The sequence below is a fragment of the Mercenaria mercenaria genome, chromosome 18 (genome assembly GCF_021730395.1).
Source record: "Mercenaria mercenaria strain notata chromosome 18, MADL_Memer_1, whole genome shotgun sequence".
Taxonomy (NCBI): Eukaryota; Metazoa; Mollusca; class Bivalvia; order Venerida; family Veneridae; genus Mercenaria; species Mercenaria mercenaria.
The window spans coordinates 42,121,044-42,147,267 of record NC_069378.1 but is presented as its reverse complement, the minus strand read 5'-3'; the positions used below and the strand labels follow the sequence as shown (position 1 = coordinate 42,147,267).

General features: G+C 34.6%; 1 protein-coding gene across 12 annotated transcripts in view; it reads left to right on the top strand.

The window, feature by feature from the left end:
• The window catches only part of LOC123538148 (tensin-3-like), a 438,691-nt gene that overhangs the window by 39,648 nt on the left and 372,819 nt on the right, over positions 1–26,224 (top strand). For all 12 annotated transcript variants that reach the window (XM_053530078.1, XM_053530076.1, XM_053530075.1 and 9 more), the window contains exon 2: positions 10,552–10,701. In XM_053530078.1, coding sequence (XP_053386053.1) covers positions 10,552–10,701 — 150 coding nt within the window. The remainder of the gene's footprint in view (positions 1–10,551; positions 10,702–26,224) is intronic.

The window sequence follows — 26,224 nt, the reverse complement described above, 5'->3', positions numbered from 1 at the left end:
TCGCGAAGTTTAATATTCGCAAAAATTGTAAGAATGGTATCCTGCTTCAATTAGAATAATGGTGAATATTTATGCAAGGACTAATTTCACGAGATGTAGGGCCTCGCGAATATAGTGAAAATCAAAATCTCGCGAAAATTTCTGCTTTTTCAGTATCTCGATTCCCTTTCACTGAGAAGACATATACTCAATGTTTATTTAAAATGCTGAGCATGTACAAAAGTCAGTAGTTGAAGGTATTTTGCAACTTAAGAAAATTATTCAATAGAAAAAAAGAACTGTTGCCTTACTTGTCATGCGATTCCCACAAAGACACCTGCGGTAATTAATTCTGTAACATGACTGTGTATTGTGTTTGTATGACCTTATCTGTAATACTGGTACTAATTAATTAGTTTACCTGAGAAGTCCATGTTGACCTTATGGATGGTACTGATTACTAATAAACTTTGATAATGTGGCAGTTGACCTCAATACAATCGACACTGTTTATTTTCCAGTACAGGTAAATCCAGTATTAGCTTTATAATGGATCTATGATGGATTATCTTTGAAAACCCCTGGACTTACTGGACTCAACTGCCACATTATCAAAGCTTATTAGTATTTATGGTTTAGGTGTATGTCATCAAAACACAGAAATATTTGACAAGCAAACAATATCTTTACCAATAATCTATCTGAACATTGCATGTTCTGCCATACTGTCCTGTATGACCTATACTGTGTTGGTGCGCCGTAAAACCCAAATAAATAAATAAATAAATAAATGTCCTGTATGATGGATACTTCAAATGTTCTGAAAATACCCAGACAAAATGATGACCATGGTTGACCATGGTTTTTGGTTTTAACGTGGTCAAATCAAGATACTGTAAAAGCAGAAATTTTCGCGAGGGTTATTATTATTATTATTATTATTATTATTATTATGGTGAAAACATGGTCAGGAGCATGGTCGACCATGGTGATATAAGATTGGCCATGGTCAGAAAAGACTGTCAACAGTTTTCAACCACGGTTGACCATGGACTACCATGGTCATGTTGATAATTTTCACACTTATCAAGTTTTACAATGCACCAAAGACGCCTGACTGCATTTTGGCTCCAAAAGTTTTCCTAGTTATAGACTAGTTTTCCTGCATTTACAGACAGATTCAAAGGTAAACTTTCATAGTCAGACTTTAATTTTTTGTCATCTTAGCAATTTTATAACAAATAAATGACTGACATGCAAAAATATATATCATCATCATCATGACTGCTATTGTCATGTATTTTCATGACCCTTTCAAATTCATATTTATACATTTAATTACTTATATGTCTTGGTGAAATATTTTTATATATTTTAAACAAACCTTCAACATGAATGTTTTTAATTTGTAAAGTGCAAAACATTGTTTCAAATATACTGATTTTAAAATATATCAAAATAGTGTACCTATTTTTGGGATAGTCAATAATCACCATGGTTGACTGTGGTCCACAACCATGGTCTACCATGGTCTCCCCCCCCCCCCCAACCACGGTTGTCTACTACTGTCATAAAACATTATATCGGACCATGGTAAAAAAAAAAAACACCCACAAAAAAAAAAAATGGTCAACCATCATACATGTCATACGTCCCGGATTGTCCGGGATTGTCCCGGAAATCACATATTCGTCCCGGTGTCCCGGACAGTGTTGAAATGTCCCGGAAAATTAAAAATACAGAAAAACAAAAATAACCCCCCAAAAAACTTTTTTTTGCCTATAAATTGTTGAATTTTAAAACACAATATACAGTCACCGGTGTCACATTGTTTATTCCTAATTATCCGATAATCAGTTTCATGCCCTCGAGCGGGACACGTTGATTAAGCTAGCTCCGATCACCACTCATATTGCGCACTGCGACCTTTTGATGACCCAGATTAGTTTACAGTCAGCTATTTTGATGACCCTGATTAAGAATTGACAAAATTATGCAATCAATAACAGTTTTATGATAATTTAATATTAGGAACAATAGCCGAAAATCTTGTGTTAGGACGTAGGCGGTGAAGCTACATGTAGCCTTAACTGGAAGAAATGGCTGATAACGTCAATTAAATGATAATATATTTAAAAGGTTGTAATCTTTCAAAATGTAGATTGATTGTCACACATATTCTAAATTAAACTTTTGACTATTGAATGCCTTTGCCGCCGATCCTTGAAAATTGACCCAACCCGAAATATTTTATATCGATTTTATCTACAAGATTTATTTAATTCCTTTGAGGATTCCATTTTATTAATGATTAGGTAAACTTAAGCTGGATTCTAAATCACGATGACCAGGTTAATTCTTCGTATATAGCAAGTCTCCCATTCAGTTCACCTCGGGGAACGCAACCAATTCACGTGCCGAACTATAGACGTAAATTACCCTATTTACCTCCCTTAGAAAGCTAGACGACATTTGCAACAAATTATTCCTAAGCGAGGGAACAATGTTTATCTCCGGAAACTGCATATAATTTTATGATATTTATGCATGAAACAGACGAATACTAATGTCACGGTGTATGTCCCGGACAAAGGGTAAAAATCCCGGAAATTTTAACTCAGAATCCCGGAAAGGTCCGGAAAAATTATGGCATGTATGTCAACCATGGACAAAAATCATGGTTGACCATGGTTTTTGACCATGGTATGATACCATGTTTTATGACAGTGGTGCCAATTACCACAGCCATGGTCAACCATGGTAAACCATTGTGCATGACCATGAACTACCATGGTATACCATGAATTACCATAGTAATAAACCGTCAATTTCGACTGGGCAGTTGTCCGCCCTTAAAAATTTGTTCCATTTGTAAATAAATAAAAGTAAACAATTGCAAAAACTATGTTCCACCTAGTTATGTGAAATTTCAGCACTGCCCCTGCGAAATGAAACGTTACTGTTTACGAACAGTTCATGAACAGTGCATGAACACTTCATGAATTGTTCGTGAAGATAAAATGGCACTAATTCTTGAAACATTCTTAAATACCTTATTCATGAACAGTGCATGAAAAGTGAAAGATGACTTAAAGAACTAATTTACATGAACAGTTCATGAACTATTCACTTAATGACTAGTTCTTGATATATAGTTGAACATGAATAGTTCATGAACTTCTTGCTATATGTTTTTATTGTGCCATTTTATTTTCACGAACTAGCAGTGAACCGTTCATGAACATGATTCTTCATTAGTTCATGAACTACCTGTCATGAGTAGTGCATGTAAGATTCAAGAAAATAACATCATGATTGTTCCTTTAACCTTTTATCATTGACAATTCAAGAACTCTGTGTGATTCTTTAGTAGTACATGAACTGTTCATGAACACATTTTAAGGACAGTTCATGTCAAAAAATTCATGAACACAAATCAAGAACTGTTGGAGGTTAGTTCATGAACAGTTCTTTAATGGTTTGAAGTGTTCATGATTTCAAGAACTGCATTTCGCAGGGGACCATATATTGAAATTGCATCAAAATGAAGATATGTAACAGTTCTTTGACTGGTGAGTTTTTAAAGGCATTGAACTGTCCAAAAGTGTGGCCCCTTCATGCAGTCCTTTTCCTGAACTCAATGTATTTTTTCCTTTTTTTTTGTGATCAGTCAACTTGATTCTGCTAGATTCAGGACTGATCATTCATTTTGGTACCGCACTAGATTCATGGTAAAAACCAGTTCCAGCATCAGTTATAATCTTCATAAAAAAGCTGTAAACTCTTGATTGGGTTGTAAAACCAACATTCGTGATTCATCTTTCTTGACAATTGTTGAAAATGCAAACAATTGTGAGTTCATTATTATCATTGTTTGACAGTACAATTAATGGACATCTTCAGAATTTAGCGTTGATACCCCTTTGTTGTGAACATAGTATTTGAGAACCATTAGTTCAAAGAATGAAAACATGATATTGGAAAACCTGTCAAGAACAGAAAATGAACTGTTGCTTTTTGGTTGACTATTCAAACCTATTGATTTTATATAAAAATGAGATTAAAATCTTGTTTGATTAATATGACATGGCACGTGTTGACAAACATAAATTCTCTACTTAAGGTGATTGTGTTACCTTTGTGGGAAAAAATAGGTTGTTGCTAGTACTATGTTCAACATATTAAAGAGTAACACATTGCCTGCAACAGAAAGCTTTTTTAAGTGGGCAAGCCACACGTTACAGGCAAGCCACACTCTAAATATCGCTGTATATCACACTATAGAAAATAGCCACAAGTCACACCTGTACAATACACAAAATAGCCACAATTCACACTTTAACACTACAGGATAGTAGTGACAAGTAACACTTGATAACTACAGAAAATGGCAACAAGACACACCTAAATACTAGAGAAAATGGTACCAAGACACACTTGATGACTACAACACTGCAGAAAAAAGCCACAAGTCACACTTGAATCTTACAGAAAATAGCCATAAGCCACACTTGAACACTACAGGAAATAGTGACAAGCCGCACTTGAATACTACAGAAAATGGCAACAAGACACACTTAAATACTAGAGAAAATGGCAACAAGACACACTAAGTCTTGGTCACTACAAGAAATAGCCACAAGCCACACTTGAATACTACAGAAAATAGCCACAAGCCACACTAAAGTCTTGAATATTACAGAAAATGGCAACAAGACACATTTAAATACTACAGAAAATGGCAACAAGACACACTTGATCACTACAGAAAATGGCAAGCCACACTCTAAAAATCAGAATAGTAGTGACAAGCCGTACCTCAGATAACTACAGAAAATGGCAACAAGACACACTTGAGTAACACAGAAAAAAGCCACAAGCCACACTTGAACACTACAGAAAATAGCCAAAAGTTACACACAGTTTCTAAGATGCATGAGACTGAATTGAAAATATGTCTTTTTTTTAAGAAATTGATCAAGGACAGTAACATTGTCATCAGAGGAAAGCCTGTATTTTAGTTTTCACAGAGAAGAATGAGAAATTGCTAAAGCATCAGGTGGTCACAAGAAGATTATGATGTCTTAAACTAGAAAAAAATAAACTTAAGATGGATTTAATTGTCTCAGAACATGTTCTCAGACATTATAATCACTTATAATAGTTGAGAACAACCAAGCTGACATTTTGTTTGATTCTGCTTGATTCATGTTTTCTGTACAAAAGTACATTTTGTGATCATTTTCCCTAGTGAATGACTCTTTTTGTACTTCTGTTTCAGATAAAAAAAAAGTAAAAAGAATCTAATAATAACAGTATCAACTAGCCCTTCAGACATCAAATAGTCAAAATGTGTGTAATAAAATTTTTACTTTGAAAATCAGTGTTTGTGGTTCAATTCCTCAGACCTGATAAAAAATTTCTCCTATTTTATTAGATTTTCCCATTTTGTTGTAAGAGGTGGGGGTGTGATATACAGTCAGTGTGGCTTTAACTATTTATCTACTGAAGTCTTATAAATGATTCAGTCTTATGGGTGAGTTAAAATGGTCAGACCTATGACTGAGTAACAGATCTGGCAAAGAAGCAATGATGCTTACATTGTACAATGCATCCCCTAAGGGTCTCTGGTTTATATAATGGTTGTAGAGGAAACTTTTACTGTAATATTGTTTGTGTACCATAATTAATAGCATGTGCTTACCTCCTATAGGTGGTGTCTTCACAGATGTGTGAGGGAAGTGAGTTCACTATTGTTTAAACGAACCTATTTTTCCAGCAGTTAAATTTAATTACATCATTTTTGCTCAGGTGTTTCTTTGTGTTTTAAAATGTACATGTGAGTAAGGGTACCAGGAAGTAATTGTTGGGTTGTCGGATACAAGAAGACAATGCCTTTTCCAAAGAGTAAAGAATGAAGGCTGAAATTGAAGAATAAAGGTAGTGGACATGTAATGACATTCGGCAAATTACGTATTCAAAAGTCGGGTTAAAAAGCTCAGTCAAAGCTTATGTTGTATTGTTACATGTCCTGCCGACTTAAAATAAACTTATCTTATCTTATCTTTCTCCATATGTATTTTTTTTACGGAAAGCCACAATAATTATACATGTTAAGCTATATTTACATTCAATGATCGCAGTCAAAGTGCCTAACGAGAAAACATAATAGCGCAGAAAATGCTGTGCTTTATGTCTGCATCATGGTGCACTACCTTTATCCAGTCTATTATGGCCAGTCATATAAATACATTAAAACCAAAAAAAAAAAAAACTCTTCACGGGATCTGCAGTCCCAGGATTTCAAATAAAATCATACCTGAAGGCAGAAACCACAAAAAAGGCCATCATAATTTATATTTTCATCCCTTTAAAGCGAAAATATTAATAACATTAACAGCATGAAAATTACATGGTGTCGGAATGTAATTGGGGCATAATGATAGTTGCGGGCGTATATGAATGCAAATTCTACCAATTTAGTGATTGCTCTGATGTTTTTTCCGTGCCATATGTTGCTAAATTTGTTGTTGCTCATGGATTGATCTCGGATATTGTCAGTTGTTGCTGATGCTCATGCACGAATTGAAAAAATAACAGATGATCTTAATGAGTCACGCGCTGAATTAGTTGTGGTATGTTATTTATCTGTAAATGAAAATCTGAAGCGAATAGTCACACATTCGTTGAAATTTCAACATTGTCTGTACACTTGGTTTTGTGGCAGTTTCAAATAAATTCATTCATTTGTGTTTGTTTATTCATTTGTCTTTATTTCATTTGTTCATTTGTTCCTTTATTCATTCCTAAGCTCCCTCGTTCCTTCATTTATTCATTCATTCATTCATTTGATCATTTGTCTGTTTGTTCAATCATCCATTTATTCAGTCAGTCAGTTAGTCATTCAATCAATCAGTTAATCATTTATTTATTCTCTAATCATTCCTTCCATCATTCTTCTTTCTTTCTTTCTTGTTCTTTCTCACTTGCTATAGAATTTGTTACGTCTGTTTCCATTTATCGATTTATACAATTTTATTATGTTTATTAGTTGACAATGTTATTAGAACATGCAGACATGCTATACCAAATATAATTAAAATTCTTTTTGACAATTCAAAACCACAGGGTCCTTCAGAATGTGGCAGTGTGAATTAACCTTGGTTGCTTTAATGATCTTTGCTGTCTTTGATCTTACACACAGAGGTGTAGGGTTATCTTCATAACATTGTCATTCTGTCCTATTCACAAAAACCTTGGGGAGACCTTTTGTTGCTCCCTGGTGTGGGGAGCAATCATTTGATGATAAGGGATCAGTCATTTGATGATAAGGGATCAGTCATTTGATTAGAGCACAAACATGTGCAAAGAGATACTGATAGGGGATCAGTAATTTATTACATTAATTAAAACGCTTAATTAATTCTTTTAATTTTATGAATTGGAAGACACTATAGAGGTTGGAGGTATTAAAATAACAAATTTGAGAGGAGACCTATTGTTGTGAATGATTTGAATAATTGTAGGTTATAGAGTTAAGATTTAATTGCAGAATTTTGAATTTTGAAACTAGGTGTAAAGTGGCATAGCATACATGGATCCAGAAGGGGCAGACATACCGTATTTTGGTGTGTATAGGTCGCACTTTTTCTACCCATTTTGCTGCCTGAAAAAGTTCCTGCGACCTATATGACAGAACATTGCCAGCAGTTTATTTTTCGGGCCAATTTTCTGACCGTAGCTCTCGCAAAATTATGTGCATCTGTTACGAACGAACAAAATGGATAAAAAATATCAATATCGGCGGCTTTTCAGCCAATAGCGGTTACGTTCAATAAAATATATCGTAAATAACCCATACAGACTATTAAAATTACGAATGACTTTAATTCAAAGATGTTTTTGCAGTCTGAATTACATTTGTTTCTACTTTCGTTTTACTGGACGCCATTGACATGTACTCCGGGTTGGATAAAATCCGGACAGATCCGTCCTACATTGTTTATACTAATTCTTAGCGTATTAAAAAATTTGAAAGGTAATTTTTTACTTTTGATTTTTAAATAAAAGAAAAAAATCCAAGCAGAGATATTTTGTTAATCTTTTTACTCAGAATCAAAGGAACGCGGTTAATTACATGACACGGAAAGGTGTTATAATTGCTGTGCAAACAATTCACACTTAAACTTGCATGATAACAGTATGTAAGCGCAAACCGTCTGCTGCCAATTAGTGTCAAAAAGCCGCTTTTCTTTGATGTAGTCTGTTACCGATCCTACTGTTGGTACGAAACGGTTGGGAACGAAAATAACACTGTCCGATTTCCACCAATCAGTTTCTGATAATAATTCAGTCCGCGGCATCAATATTGCCGCCGCCATAACTTTTTTGCCGGTAAATATTAAATATTGCTGGGGAAAAAATCTGAAATTTAACTGCAACTAATACGCTGGAAGTTAAATTTTCCGACCATTTCCAGAGCAAAAATTAGATGCGGACTATACATTACCGCGACCTATACACACCAAAATATGGTAGTGTGCGCCCCTTGGAACATCAGACATAAATTTTATGTAATTTCAAAAAAAGATCCATCATTCTTTCCTACCTAGCGGAGAAAGTATAATTGTCCGAGCACGCACCAGGGTCTTTCCCGAGGGAAAAACCTTGTCTAAAATAGCGTGCACTTAGGTGACGTCACATAGTACTGGCACTATTATGACGCCATAAACAATAAAATAATGCCAGAAAATACCCAGATCTATTTATTAACACGATCAGTTTTGAACGTGATAGGCAAGAAAAATTATCTAACATGTCTGCCTGTGTAAGCGGTTGGTTTTTCATTCCATACTGTCCCTTGGGGTAGGGAAAAACCCATCTTACACAGGCAGGCATGTAAGTTCCTTATATATTCTAAGTCACAAGAAATTTTCATCTTGCTTTGTTTGCAGATTATATTATTAAATGTTATATTAGATCCAGATTTCATATTTAAAACACAAACAATTACCTCTTACAGCTAGATCACGTACATGACACATTGTCTCATCATGGGGAACATTTGTGTGCAGTATTAAGATAATCCATCGATACACATTAAAGTTATGGGGCAGAAACAAATTTTATTGACCTTCAGTAGTGACCTTGACCATTGACCAACAACCTTGGGTCATGTGCATGACAAATAGTCTAATCATGGGAAACATTTCTATATAGTAGTAAAAAGATCCTTCAAAGCAATTAAAAGTTATGGGGCATAAACAAAATTTTGCTTGACCTTAAACAGTTAACTCGACCTTTAACAGACAAGCATAGCTCATGTGTTGACGCATTGACTCATCATGGGGAATGTTTGTGTGTACCATTATGATAATTCATGAATGCATATAAAAGTTATGGAGCAGAAACAATTTTTACTTGACCTTCAATAGTAACCTTAACCTTTGACCTACAAACTTGTAGGTGAAGGTCACTATTGAAATTTAAGTAAAAATAGTTTTAAAAAGTTTTATACTGGTAGCGGACTTCTGTATTGCCGCTGCAATACTCAAGTCACTTGTTGCATATAGATATTTTAGAGTGCCAATATCCACATTAAGGCACACCATTACCGTTTGATAAGTTATTCATCATATACTACCCCACCCCCACTATAATTTAAACGACAGCATGTTTTATATTATTGTTCACTTTGTTTGGAACTCAAAAAGGTTGTCAATGATAGAAGTTAAGTGCATACTGTAATGTTATACAAAAATATTTCTGTATTGGAATGTTTTAATGAAAAAAAATCATAATTATCAAACAGGTTATCGTTTGTTTTATCGTGGGGGATTTGTACCTAAACAAACTTGTGCTTTGGTTATTTGCATGGCAGTGATTATGCACATTTTCAGTTATTGATATGGGTTACACAGCTACATAGCTTCTCTGTTATTAAAACTTCCGCATCCTGCCCTATGCAGTCTCATTACTATTTAACTAAAAAAAAAAAATTGAAATATTTCTAGAAAGTGGAATTTAAGGTTTAGGAGTATATCATCAAAACACAGAAATATTTGATAAAGGAACACATTTACCAATATTTTACCTGACCATTACATGTTCTGCCGTACTGTCCCGTACGACGGATTCTTAAAATATTCTGAAAAAGTTGTCTCCCTTTGAAAATGAATGCCATTTGTAAAGAAATAAAAATAAACAATTGCTGAAAACTGTGTTCCACCTAGTTATGTGAAATTTCAACACTCGTACACTACTGCAAATGCATCAAAATGAACATATATAACAGTTCTTTGAAAAAGGTGAGTTTGTAAAGGCGTTTAACTGTCCGGAAGTGGGGCCCCTTTAGGCAGTCCTTTTCCGGAATTCGATGTTTATATCAGTAAACTGACACTTGTTTCATAGAGTAATATACATGTTTTACATGCTGTTCAATTTTCATGTGAAACAACTCTTTTCTTTCTATGATTTGGTGTTGTTTGATTTTTTTTTCTCAAAACGTAAGGCTAAGCATTAAGTAACCAAGCAATACAAACTTTCAGCGTATAACTTTTTGGATATTTTCAGTCAGAGGAACCTCGACGGATTCGTCACAAATTTCGATTTTACCAGTTCCAGCGTCCAAGGATATGTTTCTACTGCAAGCAACAGATCTGGCACCTCGGCTCAGCATGTACAGTTTGTCGGTACATCTGTCACAGGAAGTGTGAGCTTCAGGTATGTGGTTTAGTATAGGTGTTGTCATTCATTCATTGTTCTGTGAGAACTGTTTTGTAGTTGCGGATAAACAAAATGAAGTAATTCCTTAACATTTTAATTGCAACAAAGTTGCTCTTTATGTAGTAAAAAACATAATCACATCTTGCTTAAAAATAGACAATTAATTGCCTCGAGGTAGTGCATCAGCTATGAGTGCAGAAAGTTGCGGGTTTGATCTCAGGCCGCGTCACACCAATTAAGACATAAAAAATTGTACGAATAGCTCCAATGATTGGCGCTCAGCATTTAAAAGGGAAACTGGCTTTTCTTCTCTCATATCCTCGTGGTGATAGATTCCATCAGGAATGAGAACTATAAGTTGTAGAACTTACTTCAAAATCCACTTAAAATAAATTAGTATAAGCTAAATAGATGAGTAAGCGCACTGGTCCAGATAGATCTAGGGCATAATCTCCTGGACCAGCTTTCTAGCAACATGCTTTTGTATGTTTAAGTGAGTATAGTGTTACCTCTGTCTGTGAATGTGTGTGTGCCGGTGTGTTTGACCAGTATAACAAGATGACGAGTTGCATGCAAAAACCAAATTGCCAGTAGAAAAGGCCAAAGACTCAATTGGAGACATGATCACAGCTCGGTCATTCCATTATTTGAAGTAAAACACTAATTAGGTAGCTGCCTAAACTTCACTTCCTACTTCCTAGAGGAATTCTTCACCATTTAACATGAAATACAACAAAATGATATACTTAACTGTCATAAGGCTTGAACTATGACTGAGACTAATAATGAAATATAACTGACTAAATTACAGTTGCTTGAAATACAACATAATGCTATATAGTCACAGTTAAAATACAAGTAGTTCTACTTTTTCTTGCCAATCATTAATAGACAAACAAAAAAAAAAAAAAAACAGAAAAAGATAACTGTAGAATCTAATTATTGTTTGTATAAATGCATTATCTCCCTTGCATAAAAAAATGAAGCTTGAGGGGATTTAACCTAAATTAGTTCTTCCTTTGCCATTATGTGTCAATTACTTATGGAGAGAAGTTAGGTCTGGTACATAATTTTTTAAATGACATTATTAAAAATGGTTTTAAATATGGAATCAAACAATTAAACCAAGCGAGGCAGGAAAAGTGGTTGTTATACGCCTGAAATGAGCAAAGTGTGTTATGATGCCAGTGTCCGTCTGTCCGTCCGTTAGCAATTTCTTGTCTGCTCTGTAACTCTTGAACCCCTTGAAGGATTTTGAGGAAACTTGACACAAATATTCACCACATAGAGATGACATGCAGAGCACATGTTTCAGATGGCTTGCTTCAGGGTCAAGGTCACACTTAGGGGTCAATGGTCATACCTTTAAAGCGTATATTGCTCCGTATTGCGGTGCTCTCGTTTGTACATGTAATAATTTTTTTATAAACTCGCTTTACGGCACATTAAGCTGACTCCTATGCAAGTTTTGTAATTTTGTGAATGTTACATAAATATCTTATGAGTAATCGTAATGTAATCAATTTAATGACGATTACAATATCACATTTGAAGATTTCAAGACTCCAAAATGCCAAGATAACAAGATGACATTTGCACATGCAATGTAACAATCTATACTGGTGTGTGCGCAATAAAAACGCAAAAATTACGAGCGTTTTGCTAATGCATTTTCCAGCATGCTTGTCCATTTCCCTGATTGCTAATACATATTGTAAATTGTCATTTTGGAGCAAAATTGGCTTAACTGAAAATTAATGTTAAATTAGATATGCTGTTTTTGCACGGAGGCAACAAGACGTCAGAAAATCCATTTCCGTACCTGAAAATCGGAATTTTATTTTTAGAAAATCTGATTGCATTTTTCTAGAACAGGTGCTCCGGTATGTTTAGTTGAAAACCAACTGCTTGCTTTGACAGGTGAAACCTTGTGTAATATTTTTTGGCCAATTAAATTGGAGCGATAATTGAAGGCATCTCAGACAGTTTGGCAGAAGTATTTTTGCCAAGAATTTTATTTGACATTTTGGTATTACTAAATGAAAAAAAATAGTTAAGTCATTTCAGTTTAAATATTAAAGTTGATTTTTTCAAGTAAATGGGGAAAAATTGCAATTAATGTATAATGAGGTATAAAAAGCGCACACAGAATTAGAACTGACAATTAATATATATATATTAGTGTTTTCTCCAGACATTTGCATTTTTTTTAATATATTTATTGTGGCTGAAATTCCATTTACTGTATATTTATTTTGTTCATCAGCTGTTAATTTTCAAAGATAGACAAAACCAATTTCCAGAGTTCTTCGTTTTTATTGGAATCTTGGAAGGCTTTATCTGCGTCGTAGAATTTCAGGTTGAACAATACAGTTTTGTTATGTGTACTTCAACAGCGTTGATTCGAAATTTATTTATTTATTTATTTATTTATTCATTTATTTGTTCATATTGATTTTATTTTGAGGAAACGAAAAATATGATGTGAAAAAAAAATGTGGTCATTATTATCATTGTTTTATCAAATATGTAACCCCTTATGAAAAACCTTCCCTATTGTCAGTGTATGGTCAGTTTATGTCCAGTGTGTTTCCAGTGAATAATACTCTAAAATCCAGTTACTTGCCAGCCTATTTCCAGAGCTGACAATAAACTGACCCAGTGTGTTGCCACTGAATAACCATCATGTGTCCATGTACTTGTCAGTTTATTTCCAGACCTGAAAACCAGCTGTAAAATTTAACTTCCAGTCTGGTGTCAGTTTATATACAGTTTGTTGTCAGTGATGTTTGTAATGCCATTTTAACAAAATTTCCTTGATTTTTCATATAAAATTATTTGAAGGAGCTAAATTATATAGAGGTATCTGGAAATAAAACACTGACAACAAACTTGCAACAGACTGGTATGCAGTGTCAATCTGGCAACACACTGGATACACAACTGACAACAAGCGGCTTTTTGGACTTTCCAGTCTGTTGTCCTTGTATTGTCAGTGCACAGCCAGTCAACTGGAAATATTTTTCTGACAACACACTGGCATATTGCCAGTGTGTTGACATTGTATTGTCAGTGTATAGTCAGTCACAACAAGCCAGGCTCTCTTACATGGACAAGAGAAACACTTTAGCAAACTGAAATCATTATTTAAAGTTTTAACTAAATTCCTTTATGCATTACAAAGTTATTAGCACTTATACATAAGTGTGGCAGATGGACTAGTTTTGTTTGTTTGTTTTGGGTTTAACGCTGTTTTTCAACAGTATTTCAGTCATGTTACAGGGGGCAGTTAACCTAACCAGTGTTCCTGGATTCTGTACCAGTACAAACCTGTTCTCTGCAAGTAACTGCCAACTTCCCCACATGAATCAGAGGTGGAGGACTAATGATTTCAGACACAATGTCGTTTATCAAATAGTCACGGAGAACATAAACCCCATCTAAAGATCGAACTCACGACCACGTGATCCGTAGAAATCGACACTCTACCTACTGAGCTTAAGATGGACTAGTATCCCAATATATCGCTTGCTACTCAGTGTTACTAATCTTATTTATTTCCCCCCAGGAAAATTGTCTTTATTACCATTGTATTGTCATAGCATTGTCAGTGTATGGGAAGTTTGTTTCCAATTTAGTGTCAGTATATATTTTTTTCTATTTATCTTTATTAATGTTTAATATGAATTTTAATGTGACTTAAAACCTTCATTTGCTTGTGACTCAATTTTAATACCAATTAAGATTTATCAATAATATAATATTGAAACCAAAGGAACTTTGACCGGGATTATGGTAAATTTGCAAGTTTAATTTTACAGGGTAGCGAAAATACATGACTTTTAAAATTTCTGTATCTGTTTAGCAAAAATACTTGTTGCGGACAGAATCTGTGTTACAATTAAAACAGATACCGTATTTTCCCGTATTAACGCCCCCGGGGGCGTTACATTTTCCAAAGAGGGGGCGTTTATTTGAGGTAAAAAAATAAAAAATGAAAATTTTTACAAAACTTAAAAACATTGTTCAAACTAGCTGTAAAGAGTTTCTATGTTGTTTAATCCCCCCAAAACGTAATTATTTGGCATCCAATTTAATGCAGTGTGTCTTTTATGCATTTAAATACGGTGCCTCGTGTATTCCATGTCTGACTTCTTGACACGCTCGCGACACTACACATTACGTCATGACCCAAACAGCTGTGTACTCCGATAACATTTTCCTTAGTACATGCGGGTAGCTGATAGCGCAATACACAATGTCAGTGGTTTGACACGCTGCTGTGCCTGCTTTTAAGTTAAAAATTCTTAAAACTGCCGAAGAAAAGGGTATATCGTAAACACATTGCTGCAAGTTTGTTTAAAGTCGGCAGGAAGCGTGTGCGCGAGTGGTGTAAAAACAAATCAAAAATGTATTTACCGTTTAATTTTCTGTTACGTACCGTACTTAGTACAAATGTTTTGGACTTACGGTACATGGACTGTTTAAAAGTGTGTTTAATTTTTAATACATTGGACTTTAGTACTGTAAATTACTTATTATGTGGACTTATAAAAATGAGGTAGGTGATTTTTTCCCGTTCTTGTTGACTTTTTTCCCCCTCCAAAATGGGTGGGGGGCGTTAATTAGAGGGGGGGCCTTAATTCGGGAAAATACGGTAACTGTAAAATGATGAAAAAGTACCTTTACAATGTGCCCATCAATGCTGGAAAACTATTGAAAACTGAAAATAATTTTTGAGGGAAAAACGCAATACTCAGCCATTATGATAAGGTGTCTTGTAATATTTGTTTTGCTGTGAAAATTGCTAAGATGGGTCAGTGTATTGCCAGTGTGTAGCCAGTGCATTGTCACAATCTGCTCTGAGTAAATTTATTTCCACTGTACTGTCAGACAGACAGAAAATCCATACAATATTTTCACTTACGTAATTTTTATCTCGACTATTCAAAGAATAGTAGAGTTATTGGACATGCCCGTATGTTGTTTTTTTTACAAAATTATGGCCTTTTTTCGACTTAAGGTTTAAGGATTTGTATGTAAGCTGGTATCTCAGTACTCACTTATGGGAATGGATTGAAACTAATTACACGCTTGTTCACTGTCATGATCTGACATGCACTAAGCAGGTCCCATATCTTTTTTTTTCAAAATTATGCCCCTTTTTCCACATACAATGTAGAATTTTTTGCTTACGTTTTTGTATGTAAGCTGGTATCTCAGTACTCACTAATGGTAATGGATTGAAACTTCACACACTTGTCCACTTTCATAAGCTGATATGCACTGTGCAGGTTCCATTATCCTGTTTTGCATTTTTACAAGATTATTCCCCTTTTCCGACTTTTGTCTTCATTCAATTGACAAGGCTGTTGAGGCATAATTTGCTGTCCTCCAACAGCTCTTGTTTACAATTCCAGTGTGTTGCCATATCAATTTGATTATAGAAATTATGTTTTTTATTTCCAGTTTCTTGCAATTTTCCTGCCAGATTTCTTCCAGACACTGGAAACAAGCTGACAATATTGTCAGTGTGTTTACATGCTGATTGTTATGAGCCAGTTTATTGACATATAGTTTGCAGGTTATTCCCAGAAACTGGAAATAATACGGAAATAGTGTCCATGTTATTTTCAGATAGACTTTTTTTCTTGGAAGTTTGTTCCCCTGTAGGAGTCAGATTATTTCCAGTTACTTTTTTTTTTTGACGGACTGTTACCAGATCATTGACAGTTACCTTGCAGCTTAATGCCAGCTTGTTTCCATATTTCATTTTCGTAAGGGACTGTTTCTTCCGTTGTCAAAAATAACAAAAGATCTTGGCCATGCTGTCAAAAAAAAACAATATATAAAAAAACAGTATGAGTCCAAATTGCCATAGAAATTTTCAGTCAGAATCCCAAAAGGAAAATAATAGTATAACTAATTATTATGTTCAATTCCACAGGATTATGTTTGCTGATGTCATTGTAGATTATTTCACTAATGAAATACAAAATGTACATGATCAATGCATTATGGACAAGTGAATTATTTTCTGCCACACCTTAATGGGCATCTAAGTATTATATGTGGACTTAATTTGTGTTATAATTATGTAGATTTTTTAATGTGAATTGCCATTATTATATTTAAAAAAAATAAAAATCAGTAAAATGTGGTGCAGCAAGGTACACAATAGCCAAAGTTGTTTGGTGCCAGGAAAATAATCAAGGTGTCATATTTTGAAAGACCGCCAGATCTCCCGATTGTTTAGCCTTTGGACCAAAGAGCATGCATTAATATATTAGATCACACTTGAAACATACAGTTACCAAACTTGGAAAAACAGTGTATTTGTTCTATGTTTGACCAACCTCACAATTGAAATTTTCCATCTTCACACCTTATGTTCAGACATTGATTATAAAAGAAAAGGAATAAATTAGTTAATTTATTTAAATGCACTGGCCTCCAGATCGTTAGGCACCAAAAAAAAAATAAATAAAAAATTAGGTTTCTGTGAAATGTGAATCCGGACGCGAAACCCCAGGTGCACAACTACACATGCTGACCAACATTCCTGTAAAGTTTTGTGACTCTACGTCATATACTTTCAGAGCTACGCGCGACACAACATTAAAATGACCAATTTTTACAAAGTCAGGGGCCATAACTTCTACATGACTGAATGAATCCAGACGCGAAACCCCAGGTGCACAACAACACATGCTGACCAACATTCCTGTAAAGTTTTGTGACTCTACGTCAAATACTTTCAGAGCTACGCGCGACACAACATTTTCGGACGGACGGACAAGAGCAAATCTATATGCCCCCCCCAAAGTGGTGGGGGCATAAAAAGCTTTCTGTAGCAGGCAATGTGGTACTCTTTAATATGTTGAACATAGTACTAGCAACAACCCATTTTTTCCCACAAAGGTAACACAATCACCTTAAGTAGAGAATTTATGTTTGTCAACACGTGCCATGCCATATTAATCAAACAAGATTTTAATCTCATTTTTATATAAAATCAATAGGTTTGAATAGTCAACCAAAAAGCAACAGTTCATTTTCTGTTCTTGACAGGTTTTCCAATATCATGTTTTCATTCTTTGAACTAATGGTTCTCAAATACTATGTTCACAACAAAGGGGTATCAACCCTAAATTCTGAAGATGTCCATTAATTGTACTGTCAAACAATGATAATAATGAACTCACAATTGTTTGCATTTTCAACAATTGTCAAGAAAGATGAATCATGAATGTTGGTTTTACAACCCAATCAAGAGTTTACAGCTTTTTTATGAAGATTATAACTGATGCTGGAACTGGTTTTTACCATGAATCTAGTGCAGTACCAAAATGAATGATCAGTCCTGAATCTAGTAGAATCAAATTGACTGATCACAAAAAAAAAAAGGAAAAAATACATTGAGTTCAGGAAAAGGACTGCATGAAGGGGCCACACTTTTGGACAGTTCAATGCCTTAAAAAACTCACAAGTTTCAAAGAACTGTTACATATATTCATTTTGATGCAATTTCAATATATGGTCCCCTGCGAAATGCAGTTCTTGAAATCATGAACACTTCAAACCATTAAAGAACTGTTCATGAACTAACCTACAATAGTCCTTGATTTGTGTTCATGAATTTTTGGACATGAACTGTCCTTAAAATGTGTTCATGAACAGTTCATGTACTACTAAATAATCACACAGAGTTCCTGAATTGTCCATGATAAAAGGTTAAAGGAACAATCATGATGTTATTTTCTTGAATCTTACATGCACTACTCATGACAGGTAGTTCATGAACTAATGAAGAATCATGTTCATGAACGGTTCACTGCTAGTTCGTGAAAATAAAATGGCACAATAAAAACATATAGCAAGAAGTTCATAAACTATTCATGTTCAACTATATATCAAGAACTAGTCTTTAAGTGAATAGTTCATGAACTTTTCATGTAAATTAGTTCTTTAAGTCATCTTTCACTTTTCATGCACTGTTCATGAATACGGTATTTAAGAATGTTTCAAGAATTAGTGCATTTTATCTTCACGAACAATTCATGAAGTGTTCATGCACTGTTCATGAACTGTTCGTGAACAGTAATGTTTCATTTCGCAGGGGCAGTGCTGAAATTTCACATAACTAGGTGGAACAGTTTTTGCAATTGTTTACTTTTATTTATTTACAAATGGCACAAATTTTTAAAGGCGGACAATTGCCCAGTCGAAATTGACGGTTTATTACCATGGTAATTCATGGTATACCATGGTCATGCACAATGGTTTACCATGGCTGTGGTAATTGGCACCACCGTCATAAAACATGGTATCATACCATGGTCAACCATGATTTTTTTGTCCATGGTTGAACAGGGGTTTTTTTTTTTTTTTTTTTACCATGGTCCGATACCATGTTTTATGACAGTGGTAGACAACCAAGGTTGGGGGGGGGGGGCATGGTAGACCATGGTTGTGGAACACAGTCAACCATGGTAATTATTGACTATCCCAAAAATAGGTACACTATTTTGATATATTTTAAAATCAGTATATTTGAAACAATGTTTTGCACCTTACAAATTAAAAACATTCATGTTGAAGGTTTGTTTAAAATATATAAAAATATTTCACCAAGACATGTAAGTAATTAAATGTATAAATATGAATTTGAAAGGGTCATGAAAATACATGACAATAGCAGTCATGATGATGATGATATCTATTTTTGCATGTCAGTCATATATTTGTTATAAAATTGCTAAGATGACAAAAAATTAAAGTCAGACTATGAAAGTTTACCTTTGAATCTGTCTATAAATGCAGGAAAACTAGTCTATAACTAGGAAAACTTTTGGAGCCAAAATGCAGTCAGGCGTCTTTGGTGCATTGTAAAACTTGATAAGTGTGAAAATTATCAACATGACCATGGTAGTCCATGGTCAACCGTGGTTGAAAAAAGTTGACCACGGTAGACCATGTTCAAACTGTTGACAGTCTTTTCTGACCATGGCCAATCTTATATCACCATGGTCGACCATGCTCCTGACCATGTTTTCACCATAATAATAATAATAATAATAATAATAATAATAATAATAACCCTCGCGAAAATTTCTGCTTTTACAGTATCTTGATTTGACCACGTTAAAACCAAAAACCATGGTCAACCATGGTCATCATTTTGCCTGGGTATTTTCAGAACATTTGAAGTATCCATCATACAGGACATTTATTTATTTATTTATTTATTTGGGTTTTATGGCGCACCAACACAGTATAGGTCATACAGGACAGTATGGCAGAACATGCAATGTTCAGATAGATTATTGGTAAAGATATTGTTTGCTTGTCAAATATTTCTGTGTTTTGATGACATACACCTAAATCATAAATACTAATAAGCTTTGATAATGTGGCAGTTGAGTCCAGTAAGTCCAGGGGTTTTCAAAGATAATCCATCATAGATCCATTATAAAGCAAATACTGGATTTACCTGTACTGGAAAATAAACAGCGTCGATTGTATTGAGGTCAACTGCCACATTATCAAAGTTTATTAGTAATCAGTACCACCCATAAGGTCAACATGGACTTCTCAGGTAAACTAATTAATTAGTACCAGTATTACAGATAAGGTCATACAAACACAATACACAGTCATGTTACAGAATTAATTATCTCAGGTGTCTTTGTGGGAATCGCATGACAAGTAAGGCAACAGTTCTTTTTTTCTATTGAATAATTTTCTTAAGTTGCAAAATATCTTCAACTACTGACTTTTGTACATGCTCAGCATTTTAAATAAACATTGAGTATATGTCTTCTCAGTGAAAGGGAATCAAGATACTGAAAAAGCAGAAATTTCACGAGGGTTTAATTTTCACTATATTCGCGAGGCCCTACATCTCGCGAAATTATAGTCCTTGCATAAATATTCACCATTATTCTAATTCAAGCAGGATACCATTTTTACAGTTTTTGTGAATATTAAACTTCGCGAACATACTCAGAATTTCAAATTTGCAAAATTTTGACCCAGTGAAAATATGTGCTTTTACAGTATATATAATAAGTTACATTGAAACCTCAAACATAAAACATTTTTCCATGTAACATCATTTAATTATCAGATATCAGTTTCTTTTGTATCTTCATGGTAAAAAGTTCATTAAATCAAAATAAACATATTGGTGCCACTCAGTGAGCCATGCAGTATTTCCATGGCGCTTCCAGTACCAATGTTCAACTGATCATACACAGTATAATTTGTACCTCTGTTTACTAGTCACCTCTGGAAAGAAAACATACCTCTCTATAAAAGCGGATACTTTAATTTCCTTTAAATGAAATTCTTAGTAAAAGGCCTTTACAAAAAACGTCAGCCTTAAATTTTAAACAAAAACATTTTACTCTGTCTCAACAGTGTCTACTATTATAACGGCTGCTTGCTATACAAATTCTTCTTTGTTTACAAATTGTCACTCTATTCTGTAACAATAGAGTTCCATGCCAAACCTGTATCTGTTATATTACTGTCATACATGAAACTCATCATTATCATTATCTAATTAAGCTTTATGGTCAATAATTTCCTTATCTAAGACTGGAATGATTTGGTACAATTACCACACTAACTAGGGCAAAACATTCTTGATAATTAATGCCTGGTAGTTCCACTGATTTCTTCACAATTTTTTTTTAACTTGAGCTATCATGGAAGGTGATTAATACTCCTAATGGCAGCTTTGATACAGGGAAACTAAGCACTCTGCAAGTGAACAATGCATTTATGCTTACTGCATGATTTTTTCCCCAGTGGTTTAGATGACAAATGAAGCAGAAAAGAAACTTTGACCTCTTAGTTAGACCTTGAACTTAAACCTAGTGACCAGAGTCTAGCAACTGCAATCTGACTAAAGTACACATCCTATTACGCTACGCATAGGATCTGAGAACGACCTATTCATTGCCTCGTTCTGACGACCCTTTCGCTAGCCAATCAGAGCCTAACTTACAACATCTTGCATATCTACCTGTAGCCTTGACTTTTGATATTTACAATTCTTATGTCATAATGTATCAGATAGCCGGTTAGCTCAGTCGGTAGGCCACTTGCTTTGTAAGCGAGGGGTCCTGGGTTCGAGCCCTGGAATAACTGCACATTTTTCTTACTCTTTGACATTCGAACATGTCGTCTGATTGGATAAAATAAAAATAGCAATACTGGAAATCCAAAATATACAGAAGACGAATGTGAATGGGTCGTTCTCAGATCTTCGTTAAGAAGATCAAGTACTTTAGTCAGATTGCTAGCAACTGTATCTTACCTAGTTTCATAGTAAAAAATTTGTGTTTAGCTATTTGAAAATCCTCGCCCTGTTTTAGAGCTATGATTCTCCGAAAACAAATGACAAAAAACTGTCAGACATGCGGACAAGCATAAAACATACAGCCTGCAAATAACAGGACAACAGCACCAGACCACCTACTTTAGACTATAGGATAGACTAGAAATCAATCACAAAACAGCTGTCTTTATCTATATAAGGTAATGACACAGATGAGGAAAACGGGACAGAGACAGACAACACACTGGACAGCTTTATCAGATCATGTGGGTCCCCCAACACTGTTTAACCCTTACCCTGCTAAAATTTTATAATGGACTGGTCCATCTTCAATTTGGGCAGTACCACTTATTATTCAAAGGGGACTTCACTGAAAATCTACCCTTATGAAAAACCTTCCCTATTGTCAGTGTGTGGTCAGTTTATGTCCAGTGTGTTTCCAGTCAATAATACTCTAAAATCCAGTTACTTGCCAGCCTATTTCCAGAGCTGACAATAAACTGATCCAGTGTGTTGCCACTTAATAACCATCATGTGTCCATGTGCTTGTCAGCTAATTTCCAGATCTGAAAACCAGCTGTAAAATTTAACTTCCAGTCTGCTGTCAGTTTATATACAGTTTGTTGTCAGTGATGTTTGTAATGACGTTTTAACAAAATTTCATTGATTTTTCATATAAAACTATTTGAAGGAGCTAAATTATATAGAGGTATCTGGAAATAAACACTGACAACAATCTGGCAACAAACTGGTATGCAATGTCAATCTGGCAACACACTGGATACACAACTGACAAACAAGCGGCTTTTTGGACTTTCCAGTCTGTTGTCCTTGTATTGTCAGTGCACAGCCAGTCAACTGGAAATATTTTTCTGACAACACACTGGCATATTGCCAGTGTGTTGTCATTGTATTGTCAGTGTATAGTCAGTCACAACATGCCAGGCTCTCTTACATGGACAAGAGAAACACTTTAGCAAACTGGAATCATTATTTAAAGTTTTAACTAAATTCCTTTATGCAGTACAAAGTTATGAGCACTTATACATTAGTGTTTTTTTGTTTTGGGTTTTAACGCCGTTTTTCAACAGTATTTCAGTCATGTAACAGCGGGTATACATTAGTGTGGCAGATGGACTAGTTTTGTTTGTTTGTTTTGGGTTTAATGCTGTTTTTCAACAGTATTTCAGTCATGTAACTGGGGGCAGTTAACCTAACCAGTGTTCCTGAATTCTGTACCAGTATAAACCTGTTCTCTGTAAGTAACTGCCAACTTCCCCACATGAATCAGAGGTGTATGACTAATGATTTCAGACACAATGTCATTTATCAAATAGTCACAGAGAACATAAGCCCCGTCCTAAGATCGAACTCGCGACCCCATGATCCGTAGATCGACGCTCTACCTACTGAGCTAAAGATGGACAAGTATCCCATATATCGCTTACTATTCAGTGTTACTAATTTTTTTTATTTCCCCCTAGGAAAATTGCCTTTATTACATTGTATTGTCATAGCATTGTCAGTGTATGGGAAGTTTGTTTCCAGTTTAGTGTCAGTATATATTTTTTTCTATTTATCCTTATTAATGTTTAATATGAATTTTAATGTGACTTAAAACCTTCATTTGCTTGTGACTCAATTTTAATACAAATTCAGATTTGCAATATTTCAGTTATCAATAATATAATATTGAGCCCAAAGGAAATTTGACAAAGATTATGGTAAATCTGCAAGTTTAATTTTACAGGGTAGTGAAAATACATGACTTTTAAAATTTCTGTATCTGTTTAGCAAAAATACTTGTTGCGGACAGAATCTGTGTTACAATGAAAACAAGTAACTGTAAAATGATGAAAAAGTACCTTTACAATGTGCCCATCAGTGCTGGAAAACTATTAAAAACTGAAAATAGTTTTGGAGGGAAAAATGCAACACTTGGCCATTTTGATAAGGTGTCTTGTAATATTTGTTTTGCTGTGAAAATTGCTAAGATGGGTATATTGCCAGTGTATTGCCATTGTGTAGCCAGTGCATTGTCAGAATCTGCTCTGAGTAAATTTATATCCAATGTACTGTCAGACAGACAGCCAATCCATACAATATTGTCACTTATGTAATTTTTATCCCGATATTCAAAGAATAGAAGTTATTGGACATGCCCCTATGTTTTTTTGTTTGTGTTTTTTTACAAAATTATAGATTGAAACTAATTACACACTTGTTCAATGTCATGACCTGACATGTACTAAGCAGGTCCAATAACTATACTTTTTTTCCAAAATTAAGCCCCTTTTCCACAAAGCATTTTTTGCTTAAGTTTTTGTATGCAAGATGGTACTCAGTACTCATTCAATTCGATTATAGAAATTATGTTTTTTATTTCCAGTTTCTTGCCATTTTCCTGCCAGATTTCTTCCAGACACTGGAAACAAGCTGACAATATTGTCAGTGTGTTTACATGCTGATTGTTATGAGCCAGTTTATTGTCATTTAGTTTGCAGATTGTTCCCAGAAACTGGAAATAATATGGAAATAGTGTCCATATTATTTTCAGCTAAAATTTTTTTCTTGGAAGTTTGTTCCCATATAGGAGTCAGGTTATTTCCAGTTACCTTTTTTTTTTGACAGACTGTTGCCAGATCATTGACAGTTACCTTGCAGCTTAATGCCAGCTTGTTTCCATATTTCATTTTCGTAAGGGTACGGACTGAATAGCGAACAGTGCAGACCATGATCTGACTGCACATCCAATCTTGGTCTGCACTGGTCGCAAAGGCAAAAACACTTGCCGCCAGCAGGCTAAAGGTTAATTTTTAAGTAGAGAATTTTATGCAGAACAAAAGCTGTCTGATGACAGTGCGGTCAACATTTTTCAGTGCATGACTTTGAATTAGAGCTTTCCCAGTAAAAACTTTAACCCAAAAATTCTTAGTTAAAAAGGGGCATATAACTTTGTCAAAATTTAATCAGAGTTATGGGGATTGTTTCTTCTGGTGTAGACTTCGATAAAAAATAACTATTTTTCAGTTTCAAGTCTAAAGCTTTGGGTAACAGAGATACTTGAATTTTTCCAAAACTTTTACCAACGGCCACACCAACATCGACGCTGGGCAAGTGCAATAACAAGAGTAGTAAAGAATATTATTCATTTTGAATATAAAGCACTCTTTTCCTATAAATTATTTTTTAAATCACGAATTAAGAACCCAAAACCTGTAAACTGAAAATAGTGGACTATTCTGATATTATGATTTTGTTCTATTATAATTTAAGTGCAGAAAAATATAACAAACTCGTCGTTTTCAGCCAACAAATGCTTCATTTCTCTTCAACTCAAAGTTTGTACTGAATATAGGTGTATTAGTATCTGTAAAAGTTAGATAGAGTATTGCTGCGGGCGAAGTCTCCAGCATATACCGAGGACATATGCAGCCATTGATACAAATATAATATAAAATAAAATATCACACAGAGATTAAATGTTTCCTTTTTAAAGATGACGATTTTATGAATTACAATAGCATGACTGGCCCGAAAGAACATTTACTTTCCCAATGAGTTACATATAAATATATCAATGCAAGGCTTTTACACAATGTTCTGGAGATAAAAACAAATACCTTCTCTTTAGAAATCGATCTGATCCTTTTTCTGAGACCTGTTAGTAATACCCTATTTCTTTTCTCCTTAAATCTGTCAAAATGAACAGCGTATTTCATATTTTTTCTAGAGAACAGTCAAACCTATTTTTGTACAAACCCACAGACTGTAATTGGCATAAGAAATTATGATTTTCAAGCAGACTTTTACCCTTCCTCTTCATTCGCATCAGTTCTATAACATTGGTTACTTGCATAAGCTCAGGCTATCTATTTTCAATCAGATCTATAATGAAATGAGAGTGTTTCTTCCTTTAGCTGAGTAACGAGGGGCTGTTAACTGTATCTTATTACCTGCCATTTTACACTCCGCTTGTGGTTGATACCAATAGCTGATGTTGTTCGAAAGGGAGGTAATCAATTGAAGAGTAAGCACATTAACCTCATGTGCAGTGGTCTCCCCTCACCATCACAAACATTTTTATCAAGATTTTGATAAATCGATTTTTAGCTCACCTGAGCACGAAGTGCTCAAAGGTGAGCTTTTGTGATCGCCCTGTGTCCGTCGTCC